The sequence below is a fragment of the Camelina sativa genome, chromosome 15, assembly GCF_000633955.1.
Source record: "Camelina sativa cultivar DH55 chromosome 15, Cs, whole genome shotgun sequence".
Taxonomy (NCBI): Eukaryota; Viridiplantae; Streptophyta; class Magnoliopsida; order Brassicales; family Brassicaceae; genus Camelina; species Camelina sativa.
This window is the reverse complement of record NC_025699.1, coordinates 21,048,024-21,072,441: the sequence shown is the minus strand read 5'-3', so window position 1 is coordinate 21,072,441 and position 24,418 is coordinate 21,048,024. Positions and strand designations below refer to the sequence as shown.

Sequence of the window (24,418 nt, the reverse complement as noted above, 5' to 3'; positions counted from 1 at the left end):
GCTCCTTAGACATTGGTGTGATGCTAAGATGCTTGAAATCAAACCCTACCCTCTCAGTTTAGGATTAGCATTAAGAACATCTAGCCTAGAAGAGATTGTACCACAATCAAGCTTGACCAAAGCAAACAAACCTCAAACACAGCCCAGCCTAACCCATCCTCAAGATCCTAAGCACTACTCACATGAACACATGATGAACATCAAAGTCATAAACCCAGAAAATCTCGAAACTTGCATCAAATGAAAGATAAGAACAAGATCTACAATGTTGCAAAAGGAATCAAACCCAAATTCTTAATATATTGAAAGTTATGGAACCAACAATATTGAAGAATCTAAGAGTTTTCTTAAAAAGGGTACAAAATCTAGGAAAATAAAAAGGCAAAGGGAATAATTCCTTAAAAAGTAAAAACTAGGTTTCTGACTCTCTAAAAAGGTTGCACACCTTGGTGGCTGCAGGTACAAGGCTTTATATAGGAGAGGAGGTGGAAGCCCTAAAAACACTAAAAGACAAAATAGTCAACGGCTCGGTCAACTCGACCTGTGCTCGGTCGAGTGGCAGGTCGAGCTGGCTTCTCTCGTGCATTCTCCACTCGGTCGAGTCCTCCTCAGCACACGGTCGAGTGTCTGGTCGAGTGTGCGGTCGAGTTGGACTCTGGACCTTGGTTCTTCAGCCTTAACTCTCTTGCTTTCCCTTCATTATTGGCTCACTTCTCCTCAGCATTGCTTCCATGCTCCTTAAACTCCAAAATCACCTGATCATGCATGAAAAGATGCAAATGCAATGCAACTAAACTCTAATGCATGATTAGTGCTAAAGCTACACAATAATGGCCTAAATGGATAGCAAAAGATGCAAAAGATGTGAATAAACTAAGGGAAAACATGGTAAAATATATGAACATCAGTCTACCCCTTCTGGCGCATAGAGATAGTATCATGGTGGTTGTTGATAGGTTCTCGAAGATGGCTCACTTCATCCCGTGCCACAAGAACAATGATGCTGTGCAATTGGCAAATTTGTTCTTTAGTCAGGTCATAAGGCTTCATGGCGTGCCTCGCACCATCATCTCTGATTGGGATCCCAAGTTCCTTGGCCACTTCTTGCGCACTATTTGGCAAAAGCTCTGGACGAGGCTCCTCTACTCCACCGCGGCTCACCCTCAGACCAACGTACAAACGGAGGTTGTCAACAGATCAATAGGCGCCTTACTCCGCATGGCTATCGCAAGCAACAAAGGCTCTTGGCTCGAGTGCATTCCGATCATCTAGTTCGCGTACAACCAAGCGGTGCATTCGTCCACGAAGAGGTCACCGTTCGAAGTCGCATACAGGTTCAAGTCAATGCATTACACGAGGAGGTTCGAGCCAATATAGAACGAAGGAACGAGCAGTGCGCACATTTTCTCAACCGAGGACGAAAACCGATGCTGTTCAAGCCTGGCGATTGGGTTTGGTTGCACTTAAGGCCGGAGAGGTTTCAGCAAAAACACAGGGACAAGCTCAGTCCGCGAGGAGATGGTCCATTCCGAGTCATCAAGAAGATCAATAACAACGCCTACCGACTCGAGCTTCCAGGTGAGTTTGGTACATCGACTTCATTCAATGTTACTGACCTCGTTTCGTTTTATGTAGGCGAAGACGGAGATGTTTTGGGGGCAAAACCTTTTCAAGGGGGAGGGAATGATGTTAACGCAGGACGCGACCTCGGACAAGAAGACCAAGACATGCCGGACGCGACCGAGACGCCTGACAAAGACGCATCGGACGCGACCAGGACAACCTCTTCAGACGCGGCCAAGGCTCCAATAATCCTTCCCGGAGCCACCAGACGGTCCAAGAGCTCAGCAAAGGCGGCCAAGAAGCGGCTCTGCCTATTTGTCCGATCATTCATTCAACGCCAGCCCATGAAAACTCCGAAGGATCAGTCCGCTTAGTCTTCACTCTTACCCATGAGTGAAGACGATCAAGTCGTTAAGCAAGGAAGTGTACTCTTTTTCCTTACACCGGGTTTCTCCCAATGGGTTTACCGGAGAAGGTTTTAACGAGGCATGGAGCTAAACGGACAACGCCTTAAGCCAAGTTGCTTCCCGCGCAAGGCCAAGGCGGTTATCTCTTTTATTTCTTATATTGGTTTAAAATTTAACTTTGGGGAATATTCCTATCTTGATGCTTTTGCTTATGAACGTTGAGAGAGTTTGTGGCTAGCGTGTTAGTCAAAAGGTGGCAACGTGTTCTTATTGCAAATAGAACACGTCAAAGGATGATGTGCGGATCAAGATGAATCCGCGTGTCCTTAAGCCCCTACCTAGACCTAACTATTTAAACTCCTCTTAGCCTTTGTTCCTCCTTTAGACTTGTATGAAAATAAAAATTTTCTTCAAGAGAGATTCTTGAAACTTGTCTCACTCTTCTCTTTCTTCAATCCGAGATTGAACCTTGATAAAACCCTAACAAGCCTCGAACCGGGTTCGACCTTGTTAGAGACCGTATCAAGAGGAGAGTCAAACCTCTTGTGTCGTCTCCTTATCCACTCTCATTTCCACCTCGCTTCGTTTTCATCTTTCCACCTTCGCAACCTCGAGTTCTCCTTCATAAGTCCTCGAGTCATCATCATACCATCTCGACTTCTTACCACCATCGCATCCACCACTTTCACTCGGTAGTCGCATTTGGCCGCATCCGTACGATACGAAGAGACCTTATGGTCGTAATCCTAAACGGCTCGTTTGAATCGCTTCAAATTTCGTTTCCCTCGTTTGTTTCTCGTATAAATCCAAAGCCACGAATCTTTACCGAGGAAAGTTTCACCGTTCGTGAGTTTGCCGAGAGCTCAAGTCGCGACCGTACCGCAACAGCGTCTTCGGGTCACATCAGTTGGAGTATCGAAGGGATATTACAATCCACTATCTGTCCGGAGAAGCCCATGCGTGGTGGAAGGGCATGGTATATCGCATGACTAATCCGAATTGTTCATGGGAGACTTTTCGTGGATTGTTCCTTGCGAAATACATTCCGCAAGAAGCTCTTGACCGCCTTAAATCAGTATTCTTGGACTTGAGGAAGGGGACTCAGACCATGCGAGAGTATGAAACCGAGTTTAACCGACTCAAAAGGTACGGTGGTCATCAGATGGAGGAGGAACATGTTCAGGTACGTTAAAACTTGCGGGGCATGAGGGTGGATTTCCATAAGCGATGCATGATACAGAAATATGGGAGTCTTGCGGAGCTGGTTGAGAAGGCCGCCATGTTGGAAAATGGGCTGGCCGAGGAATCTCAACAAAACTCTGAAGGAACCTCGGTACAACAGGTACCGCTGGTGAAACCTGAACCTGGTACCAGACCGAAGCAGACCACGGGACGGAAACCCGCGGGAAGGGCTTCGGGTAGTGTATGAGTGTGTCCGCCTGTCGTAAGATACACTCGGGACCGTGCTGACAGTTTCAGGGTGCGTGTTTTGTGTATGGAGGAAAGGACCATGAGGCCAGCAGCTATCCTCAAAAAGGGAACAACCCCAGGATATGCTACTAGTAAGGCCAGCCTGGACACATTCAGCAAGGTGTTGCCGTTGCCACCACCACCGAAGCCACCGGCGATTATGCCTAGTGTGTACTCGATTGATGAGTGGTTGGTGGGGGCAAGCTCGTCTCGGCAGATAACTGGTAATTTTTTATGCTGCCTTTGTCGAAATTTTGTGTGTGAGAATTGTGTGTTTGTTTGGTTAGGTTCTTAACAAGTAGGAATTATGTAGGGACCATATTCATGGGTGGTGTGGAAACTCATGTGATGTTTGATACCGGGGCTATGCAATGTTTTGTTAGCCCGTATAAGATTGGGAGAGGTGGATTTCAGAAAGAACCCGGTGATAACTTTGAATTGGTAACCCGGTGATGATGATGTACGGAGTAGTACGAAACATCTCGGTCATGGTGTGTGGCATGGATATGTCGGCTGACCTGGTAATTTGTCGAGTGAAGTCACACGATGTGATACTAGGAATGGACTGGCTCGGTAAACACATTGCTCATCTGGATTGCCACCGCGGGCGAGTTCTCTTTGAAAACACGAAGGGAATGTTGGAATATCAGGGCATCAGGCCAATCTTGGGAAATCTATTTGTATCGGCAGTTTAGGTTGAACAGTTGATCAGTAACAGATGCAAAGTGTACATCACAATAGAGGACGAAGGCACGAATGTGGTACTACAAGACATATCGGTGGTACAAGAGTTTGAGAGTGTACTCGGACCATTGTCCGGGTTACCACCAACACGATCTGATACATTCACCATTGAACTGGAACCAGGTACGGCCCCGATATCTAAGGCTCTGTACCGTATGGCACTGGCGGAGATGGTCGAGCTGAAGAAACAGCTGAGTGAGTTGATGGATAAGGGATTTGTGAAACCAAGTAGTTCATGAAGAAGAAAGATGGAACCTTTTTACTTTGCATTGACTACAGATGATTGAATAAGGTGACGGTGAAGAATAGGTTCCCATTGCCGAGGATCGATGAATTGTTAGACCAACTCCAGGGAGCGACGTATTTCTCGAAGATCGACTTGGCTTCAGGATATCATCAAATTCCTATCAAGGAAACAGACATTCGAAAGACAGCCTTTCAGAAAAGGTACATCCACTACGAGTTTGTGGTCATGCCTTTTGGATTAACTAACGCCCCCACAACTTTCATGAAGCTAATGAACAACGTGTTCCGAGAATACCTGGATGAGTTTGTAATTGTGTTCATAGATGACATTTTGGTTTACTCGAAGAGTAAGGAGGAGCAAAGTACGCACTTGAGGGAGGTGTTGGGAAGATTAAAGGAGCACAAGCTGTTCGCCAAGCTTAGTAAGTGCAGCTTTTGGAAAAGAGAGATTGGGTTCTTAGGACATGTTGTATCGTACAAGGGAGTGTCCGTGGATCAAGAGAAGACTAGGTCCATAGCAGAATGGCCTAGACCGTGGAAAGCCTCGGAAATAAGAAGTTTCCTAGGGCTAGCTGGATATTATCGACGATTCATGAAACGATATGCAAGCCTGGTCAACCACTGAACAAATTAACGAGGAAGAACAAACCTTTTGTGTGGTCGGTCGAGTGTGAGCAGGGTTTCTCGAAGCTGAAAGATATGCTTACAAGTACTCCAGTTCTAGCGTTAGCAGAACTGGATGAACCGTATGTGGTGTACACGGACGCGTCTGGTCGAGGACTAGGATGCGTATTGATGCAGAACGGTAGAGTGATTTCTTATGCCCCTCAACAGTTGAGGAAGCATGAAGCTAACTATTGAACCGGATGGAGAAGTCACACACCCGGGAGTTCACTCGCCACTCTCCATCAAGAAACAAATGTACAAAGTCCGGGTTGAGTTATCAAGACCACAGCGTGTGCATAATCCGGGTCATAAGTTATCAAGATCAAGATGTGCTAAACCGAGGTTAAACTACCAAAGAAGAATGTGCAAACCTCGGGTCAGTATTGAAGATGAAGTTGTGCAAATGTAGGGTCAAGATATGTTGATGAAGATGTACAAACCTAGGGCCAATGAATGGAGTGAAGAAGACCCTAGGATTCAAATAGAATTTTGGCGGCAAAAGGTGGTCCCATGTTAGTTTGGAGTGAATGCAAGTTTCAAGGAGTCACATGTGACCTGAAGATCTGTTTAGGAGGTGTCCCTATCACTCTTGGGCATCCAACAATATTCAAAGATCCCAAGTTGCTATTAGAGAGAGAAGGAACAAGTGGAAGAGTCACATGTTGACTTAAGAGGTCACTATGGAGCTGTCACTATCTACATGCTTGGGACCAGCTCCCCTCTCTCTTCATGTCACTTTCTACACACCCAAATGTGTATATGTGTATGTATATGTGGCCGTTGCACTTATGTTTAGAAGGGAGACACATATTCCATTCACTCCTTGTATAAATATGTAACACATATCATTAATAAAAACAAGCTCTCCAATTGGGGGTTTTCCCCTTACTAAAATTGTTTCTTATACATTCAAATGGGTAGGTTCTAGTCTCTATAATCTCATGGAGAGACCAAGCTTTGGCAATGCTTGGTCTCTACCTCTCTTTCATTTAATTCTCTACACCATTCTCTAAACTATTCTAAAGGGTTATTGGGTTATCTTTGGTGTGAGAGTTCTATTGTCTCTCATACTTATTCTTGAGTATACACATCTTATATTGGCGTGTATAACTCCTTCTTTACCTTAAGAACACTCTCATTGAGTTGAATCTTAAAGGCTTTACACATAAACACAAAAATTTCGTTTTAAGTGTTCTTGTGAGTTTATATTGGAGTAGAGTGTATCTTGCAGCTCACTCTCTTCAAATTCCAACATGGTATTAGAGCAGGCTCAAGATCTGTGCTTCTAAGAGTGTCCAATGGAGGGAAAACAGAGCAAACCTCTATTCAAAGCTTCATAAACACTCAAACACAAAATTTCTTACTCTTGGTTACTCTATTCTCTTGAATACTTATTCTCAAAATCTTGGTTACTCATACTCTCATTCTTGGTTACACTATTCTTATGGATACTTATTCTCAAAATCTTGGTTACTCATACTCTCATTCTGGTTTCAAAACTCTGGGTTACTCAGCGACAAGTTCTGGGTACTCTATTCTCGGCAACAAGCAAAATCTCTGCCGAAACGTCTCAAAGATCGACTCGTACAGATGACTTCGACTGCGATTCAGCCTCCGCTTTTTTCAACAAAGTTGTCGCGATATATGTGACAAGAAGAAGTGACAAGAAGGGTGTGAACAAAGCTTCAAGATTGGTTCTAATACATTATTTAAGCCAATCTTGAGGGGGAGAGTCATGGAGCTCTAGAAGCAGTTTGATGCAATCAAGCTTCAAAGGAGTGTAGATTGGGATCAAGAAGTCATTAACCATAAAGAGGAGACCCATGGGGCAGAAACTCAAGTGGTGGTGCAAAGAATGTCTCAATCAACAAAGAAGATCAAAGGCTATCTCTAAACCCTTAACTCTTTCAATATAATTAATTCATCAATCACATTTGAATCAGATTAGTCATGCATTTAGTGAATTATGTTTAGAATCTAAATTTAGAGAACAAATATTAGGTTGTGGTTTTAGAGAATTGCCTTGTGTTAAAACAGATTATTAATATTTAATTTGTCATTTTAAAAATTGACTTTAGGAATTAAATTCATGATTAAAATCTGAAGTTTATCTTGTTGAATTATGAGTTTATAAACTGAATCTTAAACCGGATTTAGCATAATTTAAAATTGAATTTGCATGTTTAAAATCTGAGTTTTAGTTATATATTAAAATGAATTTAGACTTAGTAAATGCTAGTTCATTTTCCAATTTATTCTCTCATGTCTCAATCTAAGCTTAATATTATTCTTATGGCAAATATACTTAAGAATCTTTACATCTTTTGTTGAAGGTGTAAAAGAAAGAAAGCCACTTGTAAGCTAGCTGAGAAGAAGAGTTTCACTTGGATAATGGAGCAATGGTGTGTGAGCAAAAGAAGCAAGAAGCCAAAGCCATCCCACATTCAAAACCAAGGCCATAGCTACACAATTCAACCATGAAGGCTATACTCTTTTTCCCTTGGCAAAGTTTTATCCCAAGAGGTATTTCTTTGTGTGTTGCAAGCTTGGTCTTTGGTCCCCACCGCCCAAGCTTGAGGCGGAGTATTAGAGAGGAAGCTGCAATGAGTATTGAACCGGATGAAGAAGTCACACACCCGGGAGTTCACTCGCCACTCTCCATCAAGAAACAAATGTGCAATGTCCGGGTTGAGTAATCAAGACTACAGCGTGTGCATAATCCGGGTCATAAGTTATCAAGATCAAGATGTGCTAAACCGAGGTTAAACTACAAAAGAAGAATGTGCAAACCTCGGGTCAGTATTGAAGATGAAGTTGTGCAAATGTAGGGTCAAGATATGTTGATGAAGATGTACAAACCTAGGGCCAATGAATGGAGTGCAGAAGACCCTAGGATTCAAATAGAGTTTGGGCGGCAAAAGGTGGTCCCATGTGAGTTTGGAGTGAATGCAAGTTGCAAGGAGTCACATATGACCTAAAGTTCCATTTAGGAGGTGTCCCTATCACTCTTGGGCGTCCAACAACATTCAAAGGTCACAAGTTGCTATTAGAGAGAGAAGGAACAAGTGTGAGAGTCACATGTTGGCTTAAGAGGTCACTTTGGAGCTGTCACTATCTACATGCTTGGGACCAGCTCCCCTCTCTCTTCATTTCACTTTCTACAAACCCAAATGTGTATATGTGTATGTATATGTGGCCGTTGCACTTAGGTTTAGAAGGGAGACACATATCCCATTCACTCATTGTATAAATATGTAACATATATCATTAATAAAAACAAGCTCTCCAATTGGGGGTTTTACCCTTACTAAAATCGTGTCTTATACATTCAAAGGGTTAGATTCTAGTCTCTATAATCTCATGGAGAGACCAAGCTTTGGCAATGCTTGGTCTCTACCTCTCTTTCATTTGATTTTCTAGTGTTGGCTACCCTTGGACCGTATTTGCATGCACAATCAGTGACTGAGTGAGTACACGAAGGTCTACCCGATCCAGGTGATCGAGTGACGGGTCGGGTGGATACTCGGGTTGTACCTGAAATACAAAACAAACAAACTGGAAAGTAAACAAGTTAGTGCCGAACCAAAGTATAGAAAAGAACTTGATCTAGCAAGTGCTGAAATCTTAAACGTAGCAAACAAAATTCAACCAAATGGCAACGGCGCCAAATTGATAACAGGATTTTCACCCAGGGTATCAATTCCCTATGCATGTAGTACAGAGGGTTATCAATCCAAATGGTTGTTATGCTAGCATATAAGATATGATCAGAAGGAAGCAAGCCAATCCAAGCAATAATTGGGGTTTAAGCTAACAATCCTAAATAAGCAAAAGAAAATAAAAAGGTAAGGCCACACCACCTAAGCACTCGATTCAAGCATTCAAGTACAGGATCGGGTGGAATGGTCGGATCAAGAAGTCAAGGATGACTAGCTCGATGGTATCACAAAGCTGGTGACCGAGCACCAGTTCGGATAAGGGGTCGAGTTATAGAATAAAGTGAAACAATCAAGATAAGAAAGCTCCTAAGGATGGGGTAATCGACTCATAAGTGTTCCTGACTAGTATGGATGTCCTATATGCCTCAAGCAAACATTTCCTAGAAAATGAATCTCTAAAATCTTGTTAAAACACTCTCGTGATAGAAACAATCAACCTTGGTCACTCCCCTACCCAACTCTCGTTGGAGAAACATGACCAACCAGGCATTACAAACCGATTCATTATTGTCAATAAACTCCTTACACATCTAATCTCTTAGGCTAAGTGAGTAAATCTCTAGCATTGATTGATTCAAGCATTTCAACGACATCTCTCAATGGCAAAACACCCTAGATCTAATCTCAACCTCTCGGTCTGAAAATAGCATTAAGAACACTAATCTAGAAAGAAATTTATATAAAACAAACAATCAAGCTAAAACATCCTAACCAATCAAGAACACAAATTTGTCTATCCCATCCCTAGAAACTTTGTTTCACTACTCGGATCTCATGGTAGAAAGCACAAAAACACAAATGAATAAAAATTGCATTGTATTGAAAATAAAATAAAAGTAGAAGAGTACATAATAAAAATCTAGAATGAAATGCGAAAGAAATAAAAACAAATCCTAACAAAGTGGGAAAAGTGTTTGAGCCGCTCAAGATCTCTCTCAGAAGCTCTTGCTCTCTGTTATAAGTTTCTGCGGCGTGCTAGGGCGAGAGGAAGAAGAGGGGGGTTTATATATGGAAACCCTTTCGACCTAGCTGCTCAGTCCTGCCCGAGGGTCTGCTCGATGCGATACACGAGGATAAGGTCGGGTTGTTTCTCAGGTAGGTCTTCGGGTTGTTCTTCCTGCTCTTACATCCTCTTTGATCAGGTTGAGGTTCGGAATGTTCTTCTTGCACAATAGCTCCTTCGGGTACATGCTCGGGTTTCACCTTTTTTCCCCATTTTAATGCACCTGTTTTCATCCAAATGCACAAATGCAAGAATGCAGCACCCTAAATGGCCTAAATGCAAATTCTTACGGTTAAGGACCTAAAAATGCTAAGGTTAGGGTATGTATAATGCAAAATATGGACAAAAAGGTGTCTAAAACATGTAAATTAGAGAGCTATCACGCACTGAGAAAGTGATGAACCCGATTCCCTAATCGGGTAGTCTTCGAAATAGTGTAACCGTAGTGTGGTGAGGAAGTGAACCGTCTCCTCCTCATATGCATCTAGATTAATTCTCATTAGCTTTCCCACGTGGCACATGTCAAAAAGAAACTCGACATCTCTTGCAATCCCTAGCTTTTTCATCATCTCATGGTGGGGGTAGCGGTTCCAACAAAGCTTATCTTGCGGAGAACCTTGAATAGCTTACCAGTGGTTCTATCTCTCTCTGTTTCAGCCTCCTCGACGCCATTTGGGTGTGTTCTCACTGCTCCTCGTCTTGGTCAAGGCTCTCACCATCAGTGTGCTCCTCTTCTTCTTCCGCTGCTCTCTCAGCCACCTTCTCGGCCTTTTCCCAAGCCGGTCTCTTCCCCTTCGCAACCGCAGCTCTGTTTCTCAAATAGGCGGTTTGGTTTTCCTCCCATCTTCCTCCGTCAGCATCCGAGTCATTCTCCATGGTGTCAGTTACCATTTTCTCTGACGTAGACAGGTTCCTACATCATGGAGATCTGCGGACAGCACTTGCTACTGGGCTTGAAGAACAGACTTGAGTGTTCACATGATCGAGTACCTGAGTATCACCTCGGGTGGCGGATCGGTTTGAGCTTCGAATTGGGCATTGGAATCGTCCACTTATCGGCAAGGCATACGAAATATCTCCTCTTCCCTGGGAATCTCGAGCAAGTTCGCCTCCTTCTCCGGATTTGGTAGAGGCGGAGGTGGAAGAGGTTCCTTTCTTCTTGTAGGTCTTGATATTTGGAGCCATAGGTGGATCCTTGAAAAGATGAAAGAGCTGAACTCAAGATCAAATAGGGTTAGTTCCCAAAGATCGAAAAACACTCGATTTTTAGAGAGAAAGTAGAAACTTGGAAGCTAAAGAGTTTTTAGGGTTGACAGTAAACTTATCAATTTGTGATGTTGGGGAGGAGAGGCTCGGGGATCTTTAAATAGAGAAAGTCAGCTGGTAGGGTTTCTACCGAGAGAGGGATAAGATAAGAACACTTAACTAGAAGGGAATTTTAATAAGAACAATCAATCTAAAACAACAATGCAGCACCCTAAATAGCCTAAATGCAAATTCCTAAGGTTAAGGACCTAAAAATGCTATGGTTAGGCTATATACAATGCAAAACATGGATAAAATGATGCTTAAGAAAGTGTAAATTAGAGAGTTATCAATAGGTTAGTGAGTGTTCTTAATCGATTAGGATGTTTTAGATTGATTGTTCTTATTAAAAATTCACTTCTGGATTAGTGTTCTTAATGTTAGTTTCAGACCGAGAGGTTGAGACTAGATCTTAGGTGTTTCTCCATTGAGAGATGTTTGTTGAATGCTTGAGCCAATTTATGCGAAAGATTTATTTACTTAGCCTAAGAGATTAGATGAGTAAGGAATTCATTGAAATTAATGGATCAGATCTTATTGCTTGCTTGGTCATGTTTCTCCAACGAGAGTTGGGTAGGGAAGTGATAGAGGTTGATTGTTCCTTTTATGAGAATGGATTAGCAAGGGTTAGAGATTCATTTTCTAGGGAATAGATTGGTTGAGGCATGTAAACCATTCTAGGTTGATTAGGAATGCTTATGTACAGTTACCCCATCCTTAGGAGCTTTCGTATTTTGATTGTTTACAGTTTTTGCAGTAACTCGATCCTCCACCCGATCAAGTACTTGATCACTTGAATTGTGTGGACCTTTGAGTGGTTCGTCATTCTGTTCTTAGTTTCTTGTAACCCAATCACCTAGTCGATCCGGTACTCGACTGCTTGCATCATGTACCTTGGTCGAGTGGTTCCTTGCTTTATTTTTTTTTTTTTCTGTTCATATTAGGTTGTCAGTTAAAACCCCTAGTACTTGGCTTGACTTGCATAGTGCTGATTGCATTCTATCTGTTAGCATCACAACCATTTGGATTGATAACCCTTTGTACTGCAATTGCATAGGAAATTAATACTCTGGGTGAAAATTCTGTTATCAATTTGGTTGCGTTACCATTTGATTGTTTCTTGTTACATTTAGAATTTCAAAACTGATATGATTCTCCCAAGGAATCGACACCTTCGAGTTGGTAGATAGAGACACCTTGATTCTAAAGACAATGAAGCCTCAAGAATAAGGATGGTGGAACGAATGGTCGCACAAGAGTTGCGGAAATACTCTTGATATAACAGATTGATCTTTCAGCCTCGCACCAAATCGGATCTCTCAGCCTCGCACCAAGGAGATCGGTTTTGTGACAGTTGGAATCACACACAGCAGTCAGTTTTGATAGTTGGAATCACACCAAACAATTGGTTTTGTTCACGAAGAACAGAATTGAATCACTATCAAAGAAAGATAAGGTTTTGATAAAAGTTTGGTTGATACTTCATTGGTCTTACATGAGTTTATATAGGAAAATGATATGATAATGGAAAGTAATGAGGATGATCAAGTGGAAGCTGAGCCTTTTCCTAAGGATGCTATGCTTGTACCTGTCGGACCAATGACAAGGGCAAGGACCAAACAACTTGCTGGAGCTGTTCATTTAATATTTGAAGATATTTGGAGAAAAGAGAACATGAAAATTTCTATTGGGGATGATATATATCAAGTCCAGTCCACTTTGAGCCTAATTCAAGCCCAAGAAAACCCAAAATAATCAATTTGTTTTGTGGTTAAAGAAAAGGGACGAAAATAAGAGATACATGCACCAAAAGTCACTTTGGAGGAAGGAAACATGCACCAAGAGTTGGGTCTTCATTCAACTATCTATCTTTATTGTCTTTTAGTTTCAAGAATAATTAATACTTAGCTTTGTTACCAAGTTTTTCTATCCCTATATGAGAAAATCATGTAATCTCATTAACACATGTAATCTCATTTGAGAAAATCATTCAGTCAAGAAATCTTTCATCTTTTATTTGAGAGTGGTAAACTCTTTTGTTCCTTTGGAACTTGTTCTTCCTCCTTGGTGGGTTACATCAAAGAGTTTTCTATATATCAAGTGATTCCGTCGCACTTGACGTTGCCATTTACTAGTTGAGGATTCAAGAGTCGTTACAAGAGTGTCTAGGGCACAAGTATTTTTGGGATTTTTCTCACGCCATGTCTTCTGTCTCCGTGAAGCTCCTATCTAAAGTTCCGCCGCCTTGCTTTGTATGGTTTGTTTTAAGAGAGTTTGGGGCATAAGGATTTTTGAGTTTATATCACGCCTTATCATTCTGCTTTGCGAGCCATTGGCGTTCTAGGAGTATCAATCTACCTACCTTAGAGCGTCGATTCCTTGGAAGAATCACATCAAGTGGTATCAGAGCCCGCTCAAGGACTTTTGGTATTCTTCTAATCAAAATCTTTCATCTTCTCATCTATCCATCTTTTCATCTTCTTTCTTTCATCTATTATCTTTTCATCTTCTTTCTTTCACCTTCTATCTTTTTCATCTTCTATTTTTATTTATTTATTTTGTATTCAGTTTTGTAGAGAAAAAAAAAGAAGAAGAAAAGGAAAAAAAAAAAAGAACATGTTCTAAAGGAGATGGAGTCTCTTATGATTAAAGCTGACATTGAAGAAGAAGGAGATGCAACTATGACAAGGTTTCTAGGAGGATTGGCCAGAAATATTCAAGATCAAATGGAGTTGCAGACCTATGAAGACATGGAAGAGATATTGAATAAGGTGATTCTAATTGAGGAGCAACTTAAGAGGAAGAGCAGTACTCAAAAAGTCATTGGTTCTAGTTCAAAGCCGAGTTACTACAAGGAGGGAAGTCAAGTTTTCGGCCTAGAACAGAATTCAAACCATATGTGGGAGCTAAGCCAAATAATGTTGGACAAGATTCAAAAGGAAAAGCTGAGGGTACTCACACAAGGAACCGAGATATCAAATGCTTAAGATATCATGGGATAGGACACTATGCTAGCCGATGTCCAAACCAGCGAACCATGATATTGATGGAGCATCTCCAAACATGATGGAAGAAAAGGGCTGCTTCATGTCTTTGATCCCAAGACTCTTTACAATCTCAAGTGACATTATATTAACACTTGCTCCTGAATCGCATAAGGCATCATCAAGTTGTAAAACACCAAGTGAGCAAGGTATAGTAAATCTGTCTGGATCTTCAAGCTTGGAAAGTGTTTTTGGTCTGGGTTGTTGTTCACTTGGTGAATCAAATATTCCCATGATTTCTTCCACCTTCTCTCTGTTTGCTAGAATAGCTTTGATGAAGTCTATATGGAGAGGAACTTGAGACAAGCTATCCACATAAGGGAAATGTGGTCCAACTCTACTCATATTAGCTTTAAAACTTGAGAGCACTTTCTTTTTTGCTTTTGTAAAAACCCTTTGTGGAAATGGAAGTGGAGGACTATAAAGAGGAAGAGCAACACTTGGTGCATCTTTCTTTTCAACCTCCTTGGCGACTATCTCATTACCCCTAGATCCTTTCTCAGTTTTCTCAACTTTAGCAACCACCAAACTCTCAACAGTAGGACCATATAGAATAGCAGATATCTCTTCTATAAACCGTTCATTCTCATCAGCATGGCGATCCATTTTTGATTTTTGAAACTCATACTAGTAACCTTGTTCACTTCTTCCTTGAAGATGGCATTGCAAAACTCCTTTGGGTTTGGTTCCGGTTTTCCCAGTAGAGAATCGATTTGTCTTGTTGAAGAGGAAGAAGCTTGTCCCTGGACCTGTGTTTGCAAACTCTCAATCTTGGCATTTAACTCACCATATACATTCTCAAGTTTTTGGTGCATGGCTTCATTTGTGTGGCAAGTTAAATGGCACCTCTCCCTTGTCCTTCTAGGAGTTGTCTAAGTAGAGCATTTTTGTCATCTACTTGACTTTGAGGGTGTGGTGCATTCATTTGTTGCTGAGGTTGGGAATAGGTTTGAGGCTTGGCTTGGTAGTTCCCTTGAGGTTGAGGCTGATAGCTAGGTTGGGAAGGAAAACCAGGAGGTTTTTGTGGTGGATAAGTCTAATCTTGTGGGTTCTCCACATTGGTGCTGCGGTAAGAGAGGTTAGGGTGGTTGCGGTAATTAGGATTGAACTTATTATACCTTTGGCCACCTATATAATTGACCTCCTCTTGACCCTCAACACAAGCTTCCATACCTTCTTGATAAAATTCACATTCATTGACAAAGTGAACATGCTTTTGATTTGTCATTACCATCTTATCCATCTTGTCATTCAAAGCTTTGATTTCCTTGCGGTGTTGCTCATTCATATCACTATAGTCCCTGGGAGTTCTATCATAATCTTCTCCATAAATCCCATCACTTTGAGCAAGATTCTCAACCAATAACATTCCTTGTTCTGTGATAGACTGGTTTTCACCTAGGGTATCAATTCCCTATGCAGTTGTAGTACAAAGAGTTATCAATCCAAATGGTTGTTATGCTAGCAGATAGGATGCAATCAGAATCAAGCAAGTCAAGCCAAGCAATAGGGGGTTTGGTTCTAACAGTCCTAATATAAACAGAGTAAAAGAATATAAACAAGTTAACCACACGACCTAAGCACTCGATGCAAGCAATCGAGTACAGGATCGAGTGGGGTGATCGAGTATGCAAATGAACTATGAACAGCTCGAGGTATTACTCGATGCAGGTTATCGTGTACCTGATCGGGTAAGTAGTCGAGTAAGTAAGGAAAATGCAAAGAATGAAATACGAAAGTTCCTAAGGATGGGGGTAATCGAATCCTAAGTGTTCTAGACCGATACGGATGCCTTACATGCCTCAAGCAATTATTTCCTAGACAATGAACCTCTAAAACCTTGTCACCACACTGTCGCACTAGTAACAATCAACCTTGAACATACTACCACACTGTCGCACTAGCAATATGAACAAGCAGGCATTAAGAACAATTCATTTTTGTCAGTACACTTAGACTTATCTGATTTTGTCACTCAAAGTTAAGTATACCTCTAGCATTGACCTAATCAAGCATTTTATCTACTCCTTTCGGCCTGTAGCATTGTAAACGCCCTAGATCTAGTCTCAACCTGTCGGTCTGTTGACCGCATTAAGAACATCAACCTAGAAGGAAATTTATCTATCATAACAATCAACTAAAGCATCCTAACCGATCAAGAACACCTAATCATCTATCCCATCCCTAGAAACTTTGCTACACTACTTGGACATAGAAACGAATGATAAATCCATAGAAATAAACGAAAATGACATTATTAAAAAGATAGAGTAGAGTAGAAAAGAGTAGGGATAAAAGATCTATGAAAAACTACAAATTAAAAGTACAAAAACAAGAAAAAATGTTGAGTCGCTCAGTTCTCTCACAGAAGCTCTCGCTCTCTGGTTTGAGGGTCTGCGGCGTGCTCGTTTGCGAGCTAGGGAAAGAGGGGGTTTATATATGGAAACCCATTTGACCTAGCTTCCCAGACCTGCCCGATGGTCTACTCGATGGGGTACACGAGGCTTGAGTCGGGTAACTCCTCGGGTGGATCTTCGGGTTGCTCTTCGCGCTCTTGGATCCTCTTCGATCGTGTTGGGGTTCAGACTTGTTCTTGTAGCTCGATGGCTCCTTCGGGTACATGCTCGAGTTGTCCTTGTTTTTCCCCATTTTTGGCTCTTTAGCACCTGTTTTCATCCAATACATGCAAATGCAGAAATGCAACACCCTAAATGCTCTAAAACTTGATTCCTACAGTAAATGGTCTAAAAATGCTAAATTAGAGGTATGAACAATGCAAAATATGGACAAAAAGGGATGCTAAAAACATGTAAATTAGAGTGTTATCATTCTGCATTTTGACCCAAGAAGTTTTTATTGCTTGTTGTATCAAGAAGCATTCTATACTTAGGCAAGACTCCTCTATAGAGTGTACTTAACTGTGACTCTTTGGAGAAACCATGATGTGGACATTGAGAGATGTACCCCTTGAATCTTTCCCATGCTTCACAAAAAATCTCATTTCCCTTTTGAGTAAAACTTGATAATTTATTCCTTAGTCTTGGTGTTCTTGTAGTAGAGAAGAATTTGGATAGGAAAGCCTTCTTACATTGATCCCAGGAGGTAATGGTGTTGTAAGGCAGATTATTTTCCCAAATCTGAGCCTTGTCATCAAGAGAGAATGGGAAGAGGCGTAGCTTGACATCATCTTCAGAGATACCATTGATCTTAACAGTCCCACAAAATCTATCAAACTGATCCAAGTGATCAAGGGGGTCCTCCATTGCCAAACCATGAAACTTTGACCGTCGATTCCTTGTAAGAATCACATCAGAAAAGAAACTTGGTAACAAAGCCAAGTATTAACTAGTTTTGAAACTAAAAAAAATAAATATAGATAGTTAACTCTTGGTGCATGTATCCTTTCTTCATAAGTGATTCTTGGTGCATGTATCTCTATTTTTGTCACTCCTCTTTAACCACAAAATGAAGTTGATGTTCATATATGTTACCTTATTTTCCCTTAGCATATTCACATCTTTTGCATCTTTTGCTATCTATTTTGGCCATTATTATATACCTTTAGGACTGTTCATGCATTAGAGTAGAGTTGCATTGCATTTGCATATTTTCTTGCATAAATAGGTGATTTTGGAGCCTAAGGAGCATGGAAGCAATGCTGAAGAGGGGTGAAGCTATCAAGCAAGGGAGTTAGAGCTGAAGAATCAATGTCCGGAAGTCCACTCGACCGCCCACTCGACCAGACACTCGACCGTGTGCGGAGAAGGACTCGAAGAAGCAGGAGAAGAGGCCACTCGACCATGCACTCGACCGAGCACAGGGTCGAGTTGACCGAGCCACCCTTTTATTTTGTTTTTTAGCATTTTTAGGGCTTCCACTCCTTTTTATATATAAAGCCTTGTACCCTGCAGCCACCAAAGGAGATAATTTTTAGAGTACAAAAACCTAGACCTAGTATTTACCCTTTTGGGAATTATTCCTTATTGCTTTATATTGCTTAGATCTCTTAGCCACTTTTGTTTATTTTTAAGAAATCTTTGATACTTGCTTGTTCCATAACTCTCAAAGTATTAATAATTCTTGTTTGATTCTTTCTTCAATATTGTAGATCTCTATCTTTTCTATCTAATCATGCAAGTTTCATTGATTTATGGGTTTATGACTTTGTTCATCATGTTTTGTGATTGTGAGTAGTGGCTTAGGATCTTAAGGATTGGTTAGGCTGGATGATGGTTGTGGTTGTTTAGATTGGTCAAGCTTGTTTGTTATAGATCTCTTCTAGGCTAGATATGCTCTATGCTATCCTTATATCTGAGAGGGTAAGGTTAGATCTTAAGCTTCTTAGCATCACACCAATGTCTAAGTTGTTAGATAAGGTTAGATCTAGAGATTATCATGAAGCATGCTAAGAGATTAGATGTTTTGTTATTTTTGACTATAATGATCTATTGTTTAATGCCTGCTTTTATATGATATTTGCTAGTGAGAGCTAGACTAGGAGTATCTTAGCCTGATTGTTATTGCCAAGAGATTGGATTAACTTGTATTAGGAGATCATTGTCTAGAGATAGCTCATGTTTGATTGAGGTTTATTGACCAGTTTTAGATAATCATAGCTTGAGTCCAGCCCATGAATCCATCCTTAGGACCTTCCTTATCTATTGATTTACCTGTTTGAATCCTGTTTAATCGCTTGTTGTTTGCTTTACTTTCGTTCTGCTATGTTTTGTTGATGCTATGTTTCTGTTCTGGGATTTCAACTCTCTCGACCTAGTACTCGATCGAGCATCCGATCGAGTGCTTGCTCGAGCTCCTTCCAATATATGTTGTTTATGTTCTACATCTGTCCTGTTTCATTTCTTGTTTTATTGTATTTCCATTTCTGTTGCATTTATCTTAGTCATGTTTAATCATGTTCATTACTTGTCTTGCATTACTGTAGTTCCTGTTTCTGTTTCATTACGATACTGCTTTAATCATTCTGCATTTTACATTCATCATTAGGTTGTTAGTGACAAACATCCTTTATAATTGGCTTAACTTAGAAAGGTATTCACATCCTCATTGCTTACATCACACTCATTTAGGATTGACATCTCTTATACTAAAACAACATAAGGGAAATTGACACTCCTTGCATTCCACCTGTTCATCATCACATATCATCATCTCATTCATCATTCATCACCCACACACAATAACAAGTTTCAATTTGGCGCCGTTGCCCATTTGAGTTTGTTTTGTGACATTTAGGATTTATATGAGTCTAAGATTAAGTTCCTTTGTTCCCTTGTTCACTACTAATCTCGATTTTTCATATGCCTGTCTGTGTTGAGTTTTAGGCACAAACTCGACCACCAACTCGACCACTACTCGACCGTGTCACGATCGAGTACCTGATCGAGCCAAGACCCGGATACAATTAGACGTCTCGTTTCAGTCAGTTCGACCATCCACTTGAGCCTGTGCTCGACCGAGTGTCTGTCCGAGTCTGTGCTCGAGTCCGTTGATACAAACAAGGTCCAAGGGTAATCAAAATCTTCAGAAGCTCCTTGACCACATCAACAGGCTACTAAGAGATCTGAGACAGCAGAGAACAAGAATCTTACAAGAACAGGAGAATCAGTTGCTAATGGAGCAACAAGCTAATGAAGTTCAAAGGCCAAGGCACATTGGTGCTGGAGATGCACAAAACACACATAACCAAAGAGTGGATTGATCTCTATGATTCAAGCAAATAAGTTCCATGGTTTGCCAATGGAAGATCCCCTCGACCGACTTGATGAGTTTGACAAGATTTGTGGACTCACCAAAATCAATGGTGTTAGTGAAGTTGGCTTCAAGCTTAGGCTTTTTCCTTTCTCACTTGGAGACAAAGCTCATCTATGGGAGAAGACACTTCCAACTGGAGCTATCACCACATGGGATGCTTGCAAAAAAGCTTTTCTAGCCAAGTTCTTCTCCAATGCAAGAACTGCAAGGTTGAGGAATGAGATTTCTGGTTTTGCACAAAGGAATAATGAAAGCTTTTGTGAGGCATGGGAGAGATTCAAAGGCTTCCAAACTCAGTGTCCTCACCATAGATTCAACAATAAGTCTTTGCTCAGGACTTTGTATAGAGGAGTTCTACCTAAGATAAGGATGCTTCTTGATACAACCTCCATTAGTAACTTCCTCAACAAAAATGTGGAAGAAGGCTGGGAGTTGGTAGAAAATCTAGCTCAGTCAGATGGGAATTATAATGAAGACTATGAAAGAACAATATGTTCACCTCCAATGATCAAGAGGAGAAGTACAAGAAAGAGTTGAAGATGGTCAATGAGAAGCTAGACAAGATTCTACTCAGCCAACAAAAGGCCGTTCATTTCATTGGTGAAGAAGAGGTTCCTGTTCAGGATGGAGATAGGGAGTTTGCTGAGTTGTGCTACATGCAGAACCAAGGAGGATTCAATGGTTACAACCAAGGAGGATTCAAAAACAACAATCTCTCCTATAGAAGCAACAATGTAGCCAATCCTCAAGATCAAGTCTACCCACCTCAACAGCCTAAAGAGGAAAACAACTATGCACCCAAGAAACAACACCAAGGGTTCCAGCCTCAATTGTGTCCCCCTCCAGGGTTTCAGACCTCCCAAGGCCAAGAACCAGAATTAAGAGCTATGATGCAACAATTGTTGATTGGGCAAGCAAATGAGCAGCTTGAGGCAGCAAACAGATTTGTTGAGATAAACAAGAAGATGGAAAATATATACAGTTAACTACATGCCAAGTTTGACACACTGACTTCCAGGATTGAGACTATGGAGACCAGAATGGATTCTTCCCCTAAGCAAGACCAAAACAAGGGCAAAGCTATTATGCACTCTATAGAGTTTGCTAATGCTATCAATCTCCGCAGTGGAAGAGTTTTACCAACAAGACAAGGAGCATTACCAGACACTAAGGACAGTGTAGATCAAGTTGGGGAGGGTTTTCAACAAGAAGAGACTCTGAATAAGGAGATGACTGAACTCGATGAGCCACTCGACCGCGCACATGATCGAGTGGGTGATCGAGCAGCTGATTGAGCAGTCTCTCAGGAGAAAGTTAAGCCAGCTTCCACCAAAGAAAAAGAAGTTCGGTTCATTCCTCCTCCTTACAAGCCTCCACTACATTTTCCAAGAAGATTTAAGAAACAGATGGTCGAAAAATACAAGGCATTGTTTGACAAACAAGTTAGAGAGATTGAGCTTAGGATGCCTCTAATAGATGCATTTGTGATGATCCCTCCTTACCAAAAATTCTTGAAGGATGCTGTGATAGAAAGGATCAAAGAAGTTCAAGGGATGGTGATTCTTAGCCATGAGTGTAGTGCCATAATCCAAAAGCAAGTGAACCCTCAAAAGTTAAGAGATAATGGTTCCTTCAGTCTACCTTGCTCTATAGGCCCTTTGACCTTCAACAGATGCCTTTGTGATTTGGGAGCCTCAGTAAGCCTAATGCCTCTATCAGTTGCTAAGCGCTTAGGGTTTACAAGGTCTAAGCCATGCAACATATCTCTGATTTTAGCTGATAGATCAGTAAGACTACCACATGGTGTTTTGGAGGATCTACCAGTTAGAGTTGGAGCAGTGGAAGTCCCAACAGACTTTGTAGTCTTGGAAATGGATAAAGAACCAAAAGATCCTTTGATCTTGGGGAGACCTTTCCTAGCTACAGCAGGAGCAATAATTGATGTGAGACAAGGAAAGATTGATCTCAACTTGGGAGAAGACCTCATAATGACATTTGACATTGTAGAGGCTATGAAGAAACCAATAATTGGAGGACAAGTCTTTTGGGTTGAATAGTTGGACAAATTATAAGGACAATTGATGGAAAGCTAGCAGAACAAGATCACCTTAGAACTGTTTTGACCAAAAGTGGAGAGGAAGGGTTCATCCATAAAGAAACCAAGGGCTATGAAGAGATACTAGACTCCTGTAGTGAATCAGAACATCCAGAGGTTTTTGAGGGGTTACCAGCATTAAGAGAGGAAGTCTGGTCAGTTCAAGTAGCAAGTACAGAAAGCTCGACCACCCACTCGAATACGCACTCGATCGAGCACCATAACCACTCGACCGAGTGCATTGCCAAAACTCTTACAGAAGACTGGTCTGAGCTAAATGCACCAAAGGTTGAACTTAAACCTCTCCCATTTGGGCTAAGGTACGTTTTTCTAGGGTGAGAACTTATCCTGTAATAGTAAATGCTATATTGAGTAGAGAGGAACTTGATTTGCTAGTTGTTGAGCTAAGGAGATTTAGGAAAGCTATTGGTTATTCTTTGGATGACATTAAAGGAATTTCACCTAGTCTCTGCATGCATAGAATCCATCTTGAAAATGAATCTTACTCTAGCATTGAACCTCAAAGAAGGCTTAACCCCAACCTAAAAGAAGTAGTCAAAAAGAAGATTCTTAAGTTGCTTCATGCTGGTGTAACCTATCCTATTTCTGATAGTACTTGGGTTTCACCAGTGCATTGTGTCCCTAAAAAAGGAGGAATTATTGTAGTAAAGAATGATCATGATGAGTTAATTCCTACTATAACCATAACAGGACATAGAATGTGTATTGATTATAAGAAGCTTAATTCTGCTACTAGGAAAGATCATTTTCCCCTTCCATTTATTGATCAAATGTTGGAGAGAATAGCCAATCATACCCATTACTGCTTCTTGGATGGATATACTGGATTTTTCCAAATTTCTATTCATCCTAATGATCAAGAGAAGACAACATTCACATGTCCATATGGTACATTTGCATATAGGAGGATGCCATTGGGGTTATGTAATGCTCCAGCTACCTTTCAAAGGTGCATGATGTAAATCTTCTCTGATCTTATTGAGGATGTGGTTGACGTTTTTATGGATGACTTCTCTGTCTATGGAGACTCTTTCTCTTCTTGTCTTGCTAATTTATGCAGGGTTTTAAAGAAATGTGAGGAGACAAATCTAGTCTTGAATTGGGAGAAATGTCCCTTCATGGTTGAAGAAGGGATAGTTCTTGGTCACAAAATTTCAGAGAACGGTATTGAGGTTGATAAAGCAAAGATTGAAGTCATGGTTCAACTTCAACCACCAAAGACAGTTAAGGATATAAGAAGCTTTCTTGGTCATGTTGGGTTCTATAGAAGGTTCATCAAGGATTTTTCAAAGATAGTTAGGCCATTAACAAGGTTGCTTTGCAAGGAGACTGAATTCAACTTTGATGAAGATTGCTTGAAGGCTTTCAAGGAGATCAAATCTGCCTTGATTTCAGCTCCAATAGTCCAGGCCCCAAACTGGGATCTTTCATTTGAGATTATGTGTGATGCATCAGACTTTGCAGTAGGAGCAGTTCTAGGCCAGAAAAAAAGATAAGAAGCTGCATGTTATTCACTATGCAAGTAGAACGTTGGATGAAACTCAAGGAAGATATTCAACAACAGAGAAGGAGCTTCTTGCAGTGGTGTTCGCCTTTGAAAAATTTAGGAGCTACTTGGTAGGATCCAATGTAATTGTGTATACTGATCATGCTTCTTTGAGGGACATCTACTCAAAGAAGGACATCAAACCAAGGTTGTTAAGATGGATTCTACTTCTCCAAGAGTTTGACATGGAAATAGAGGATAAGAAGGGTATAAAGAATTGAGTGGCTGATCATTTTTCTAGGATGAGGATAGAGGATGAAATTCCAATCGACGATTCAATGCCTGAGGAGAAATTGATGCAACTTGAAGTCACTCGACCTACCACTCGAGTAGACACTCTATCGAGTGTGTTTGGCCACGCGGTCGAGCAGGATAAGATGGAGGAGTGGATGGCACTTGAAAGTGAAGATCTACCTTGGTATGCTGACATAGTCAATTACAAGGTGTGTGAAGAAATTCCAGCAGACATGAACCCTTATAAGAAGAAGAAGCTCCTCAAGGACATCAATGGATACTATTGGGATGAACCTTACTTATACAAAAAGGGATTAGATGGTTTGTTTAGAAGGTGCATAGCAGAGAATGAAGTTGAAGGAGTGTTAGGACATTTTCATGGTTCTGCTTATGGAGGCCATTTTGCAACTTTCAAGACAGCCCAGAAAGTCTTACAAGCTGGTTTATGGTGGCCTACATTATTCAAGGACACTCACAAGTTTATCACAAAGTGTGATGCTTGCCAAAGAATGGGGAATATCACAAGAAGGAATGAGATGCCCCAAAATCTAATTCTTGAGGTTGAGATATATGATGTGTGGGG

General features: G+C 41.0%; 1 protein-coding gene across 1 annotated transcript; it reads right to left on the bottom strand.

Annotated features, from left to right (window-relative positions):
- On the bottom strand, positions 14,135-14,773 carry LOC104748649. Its single transcript, XM_010470257.1, has one exon. The coding sequence runs from the start codon at positions 14,771-14,773 to the stop codon at positions 14,135-14,137; it is 639 nt and encodes a 212-aa protein (XP_010468559.1).

Excerpts from the sequence above, each read along its gene's own strand:
- LOC104748649 (XM_010470257.1), bottom strand. The coding sequence starts at position 14,773 with ATGGATCGCCATGCTGATGAGAATGAACGGTTTATAGAAGAGATATCT.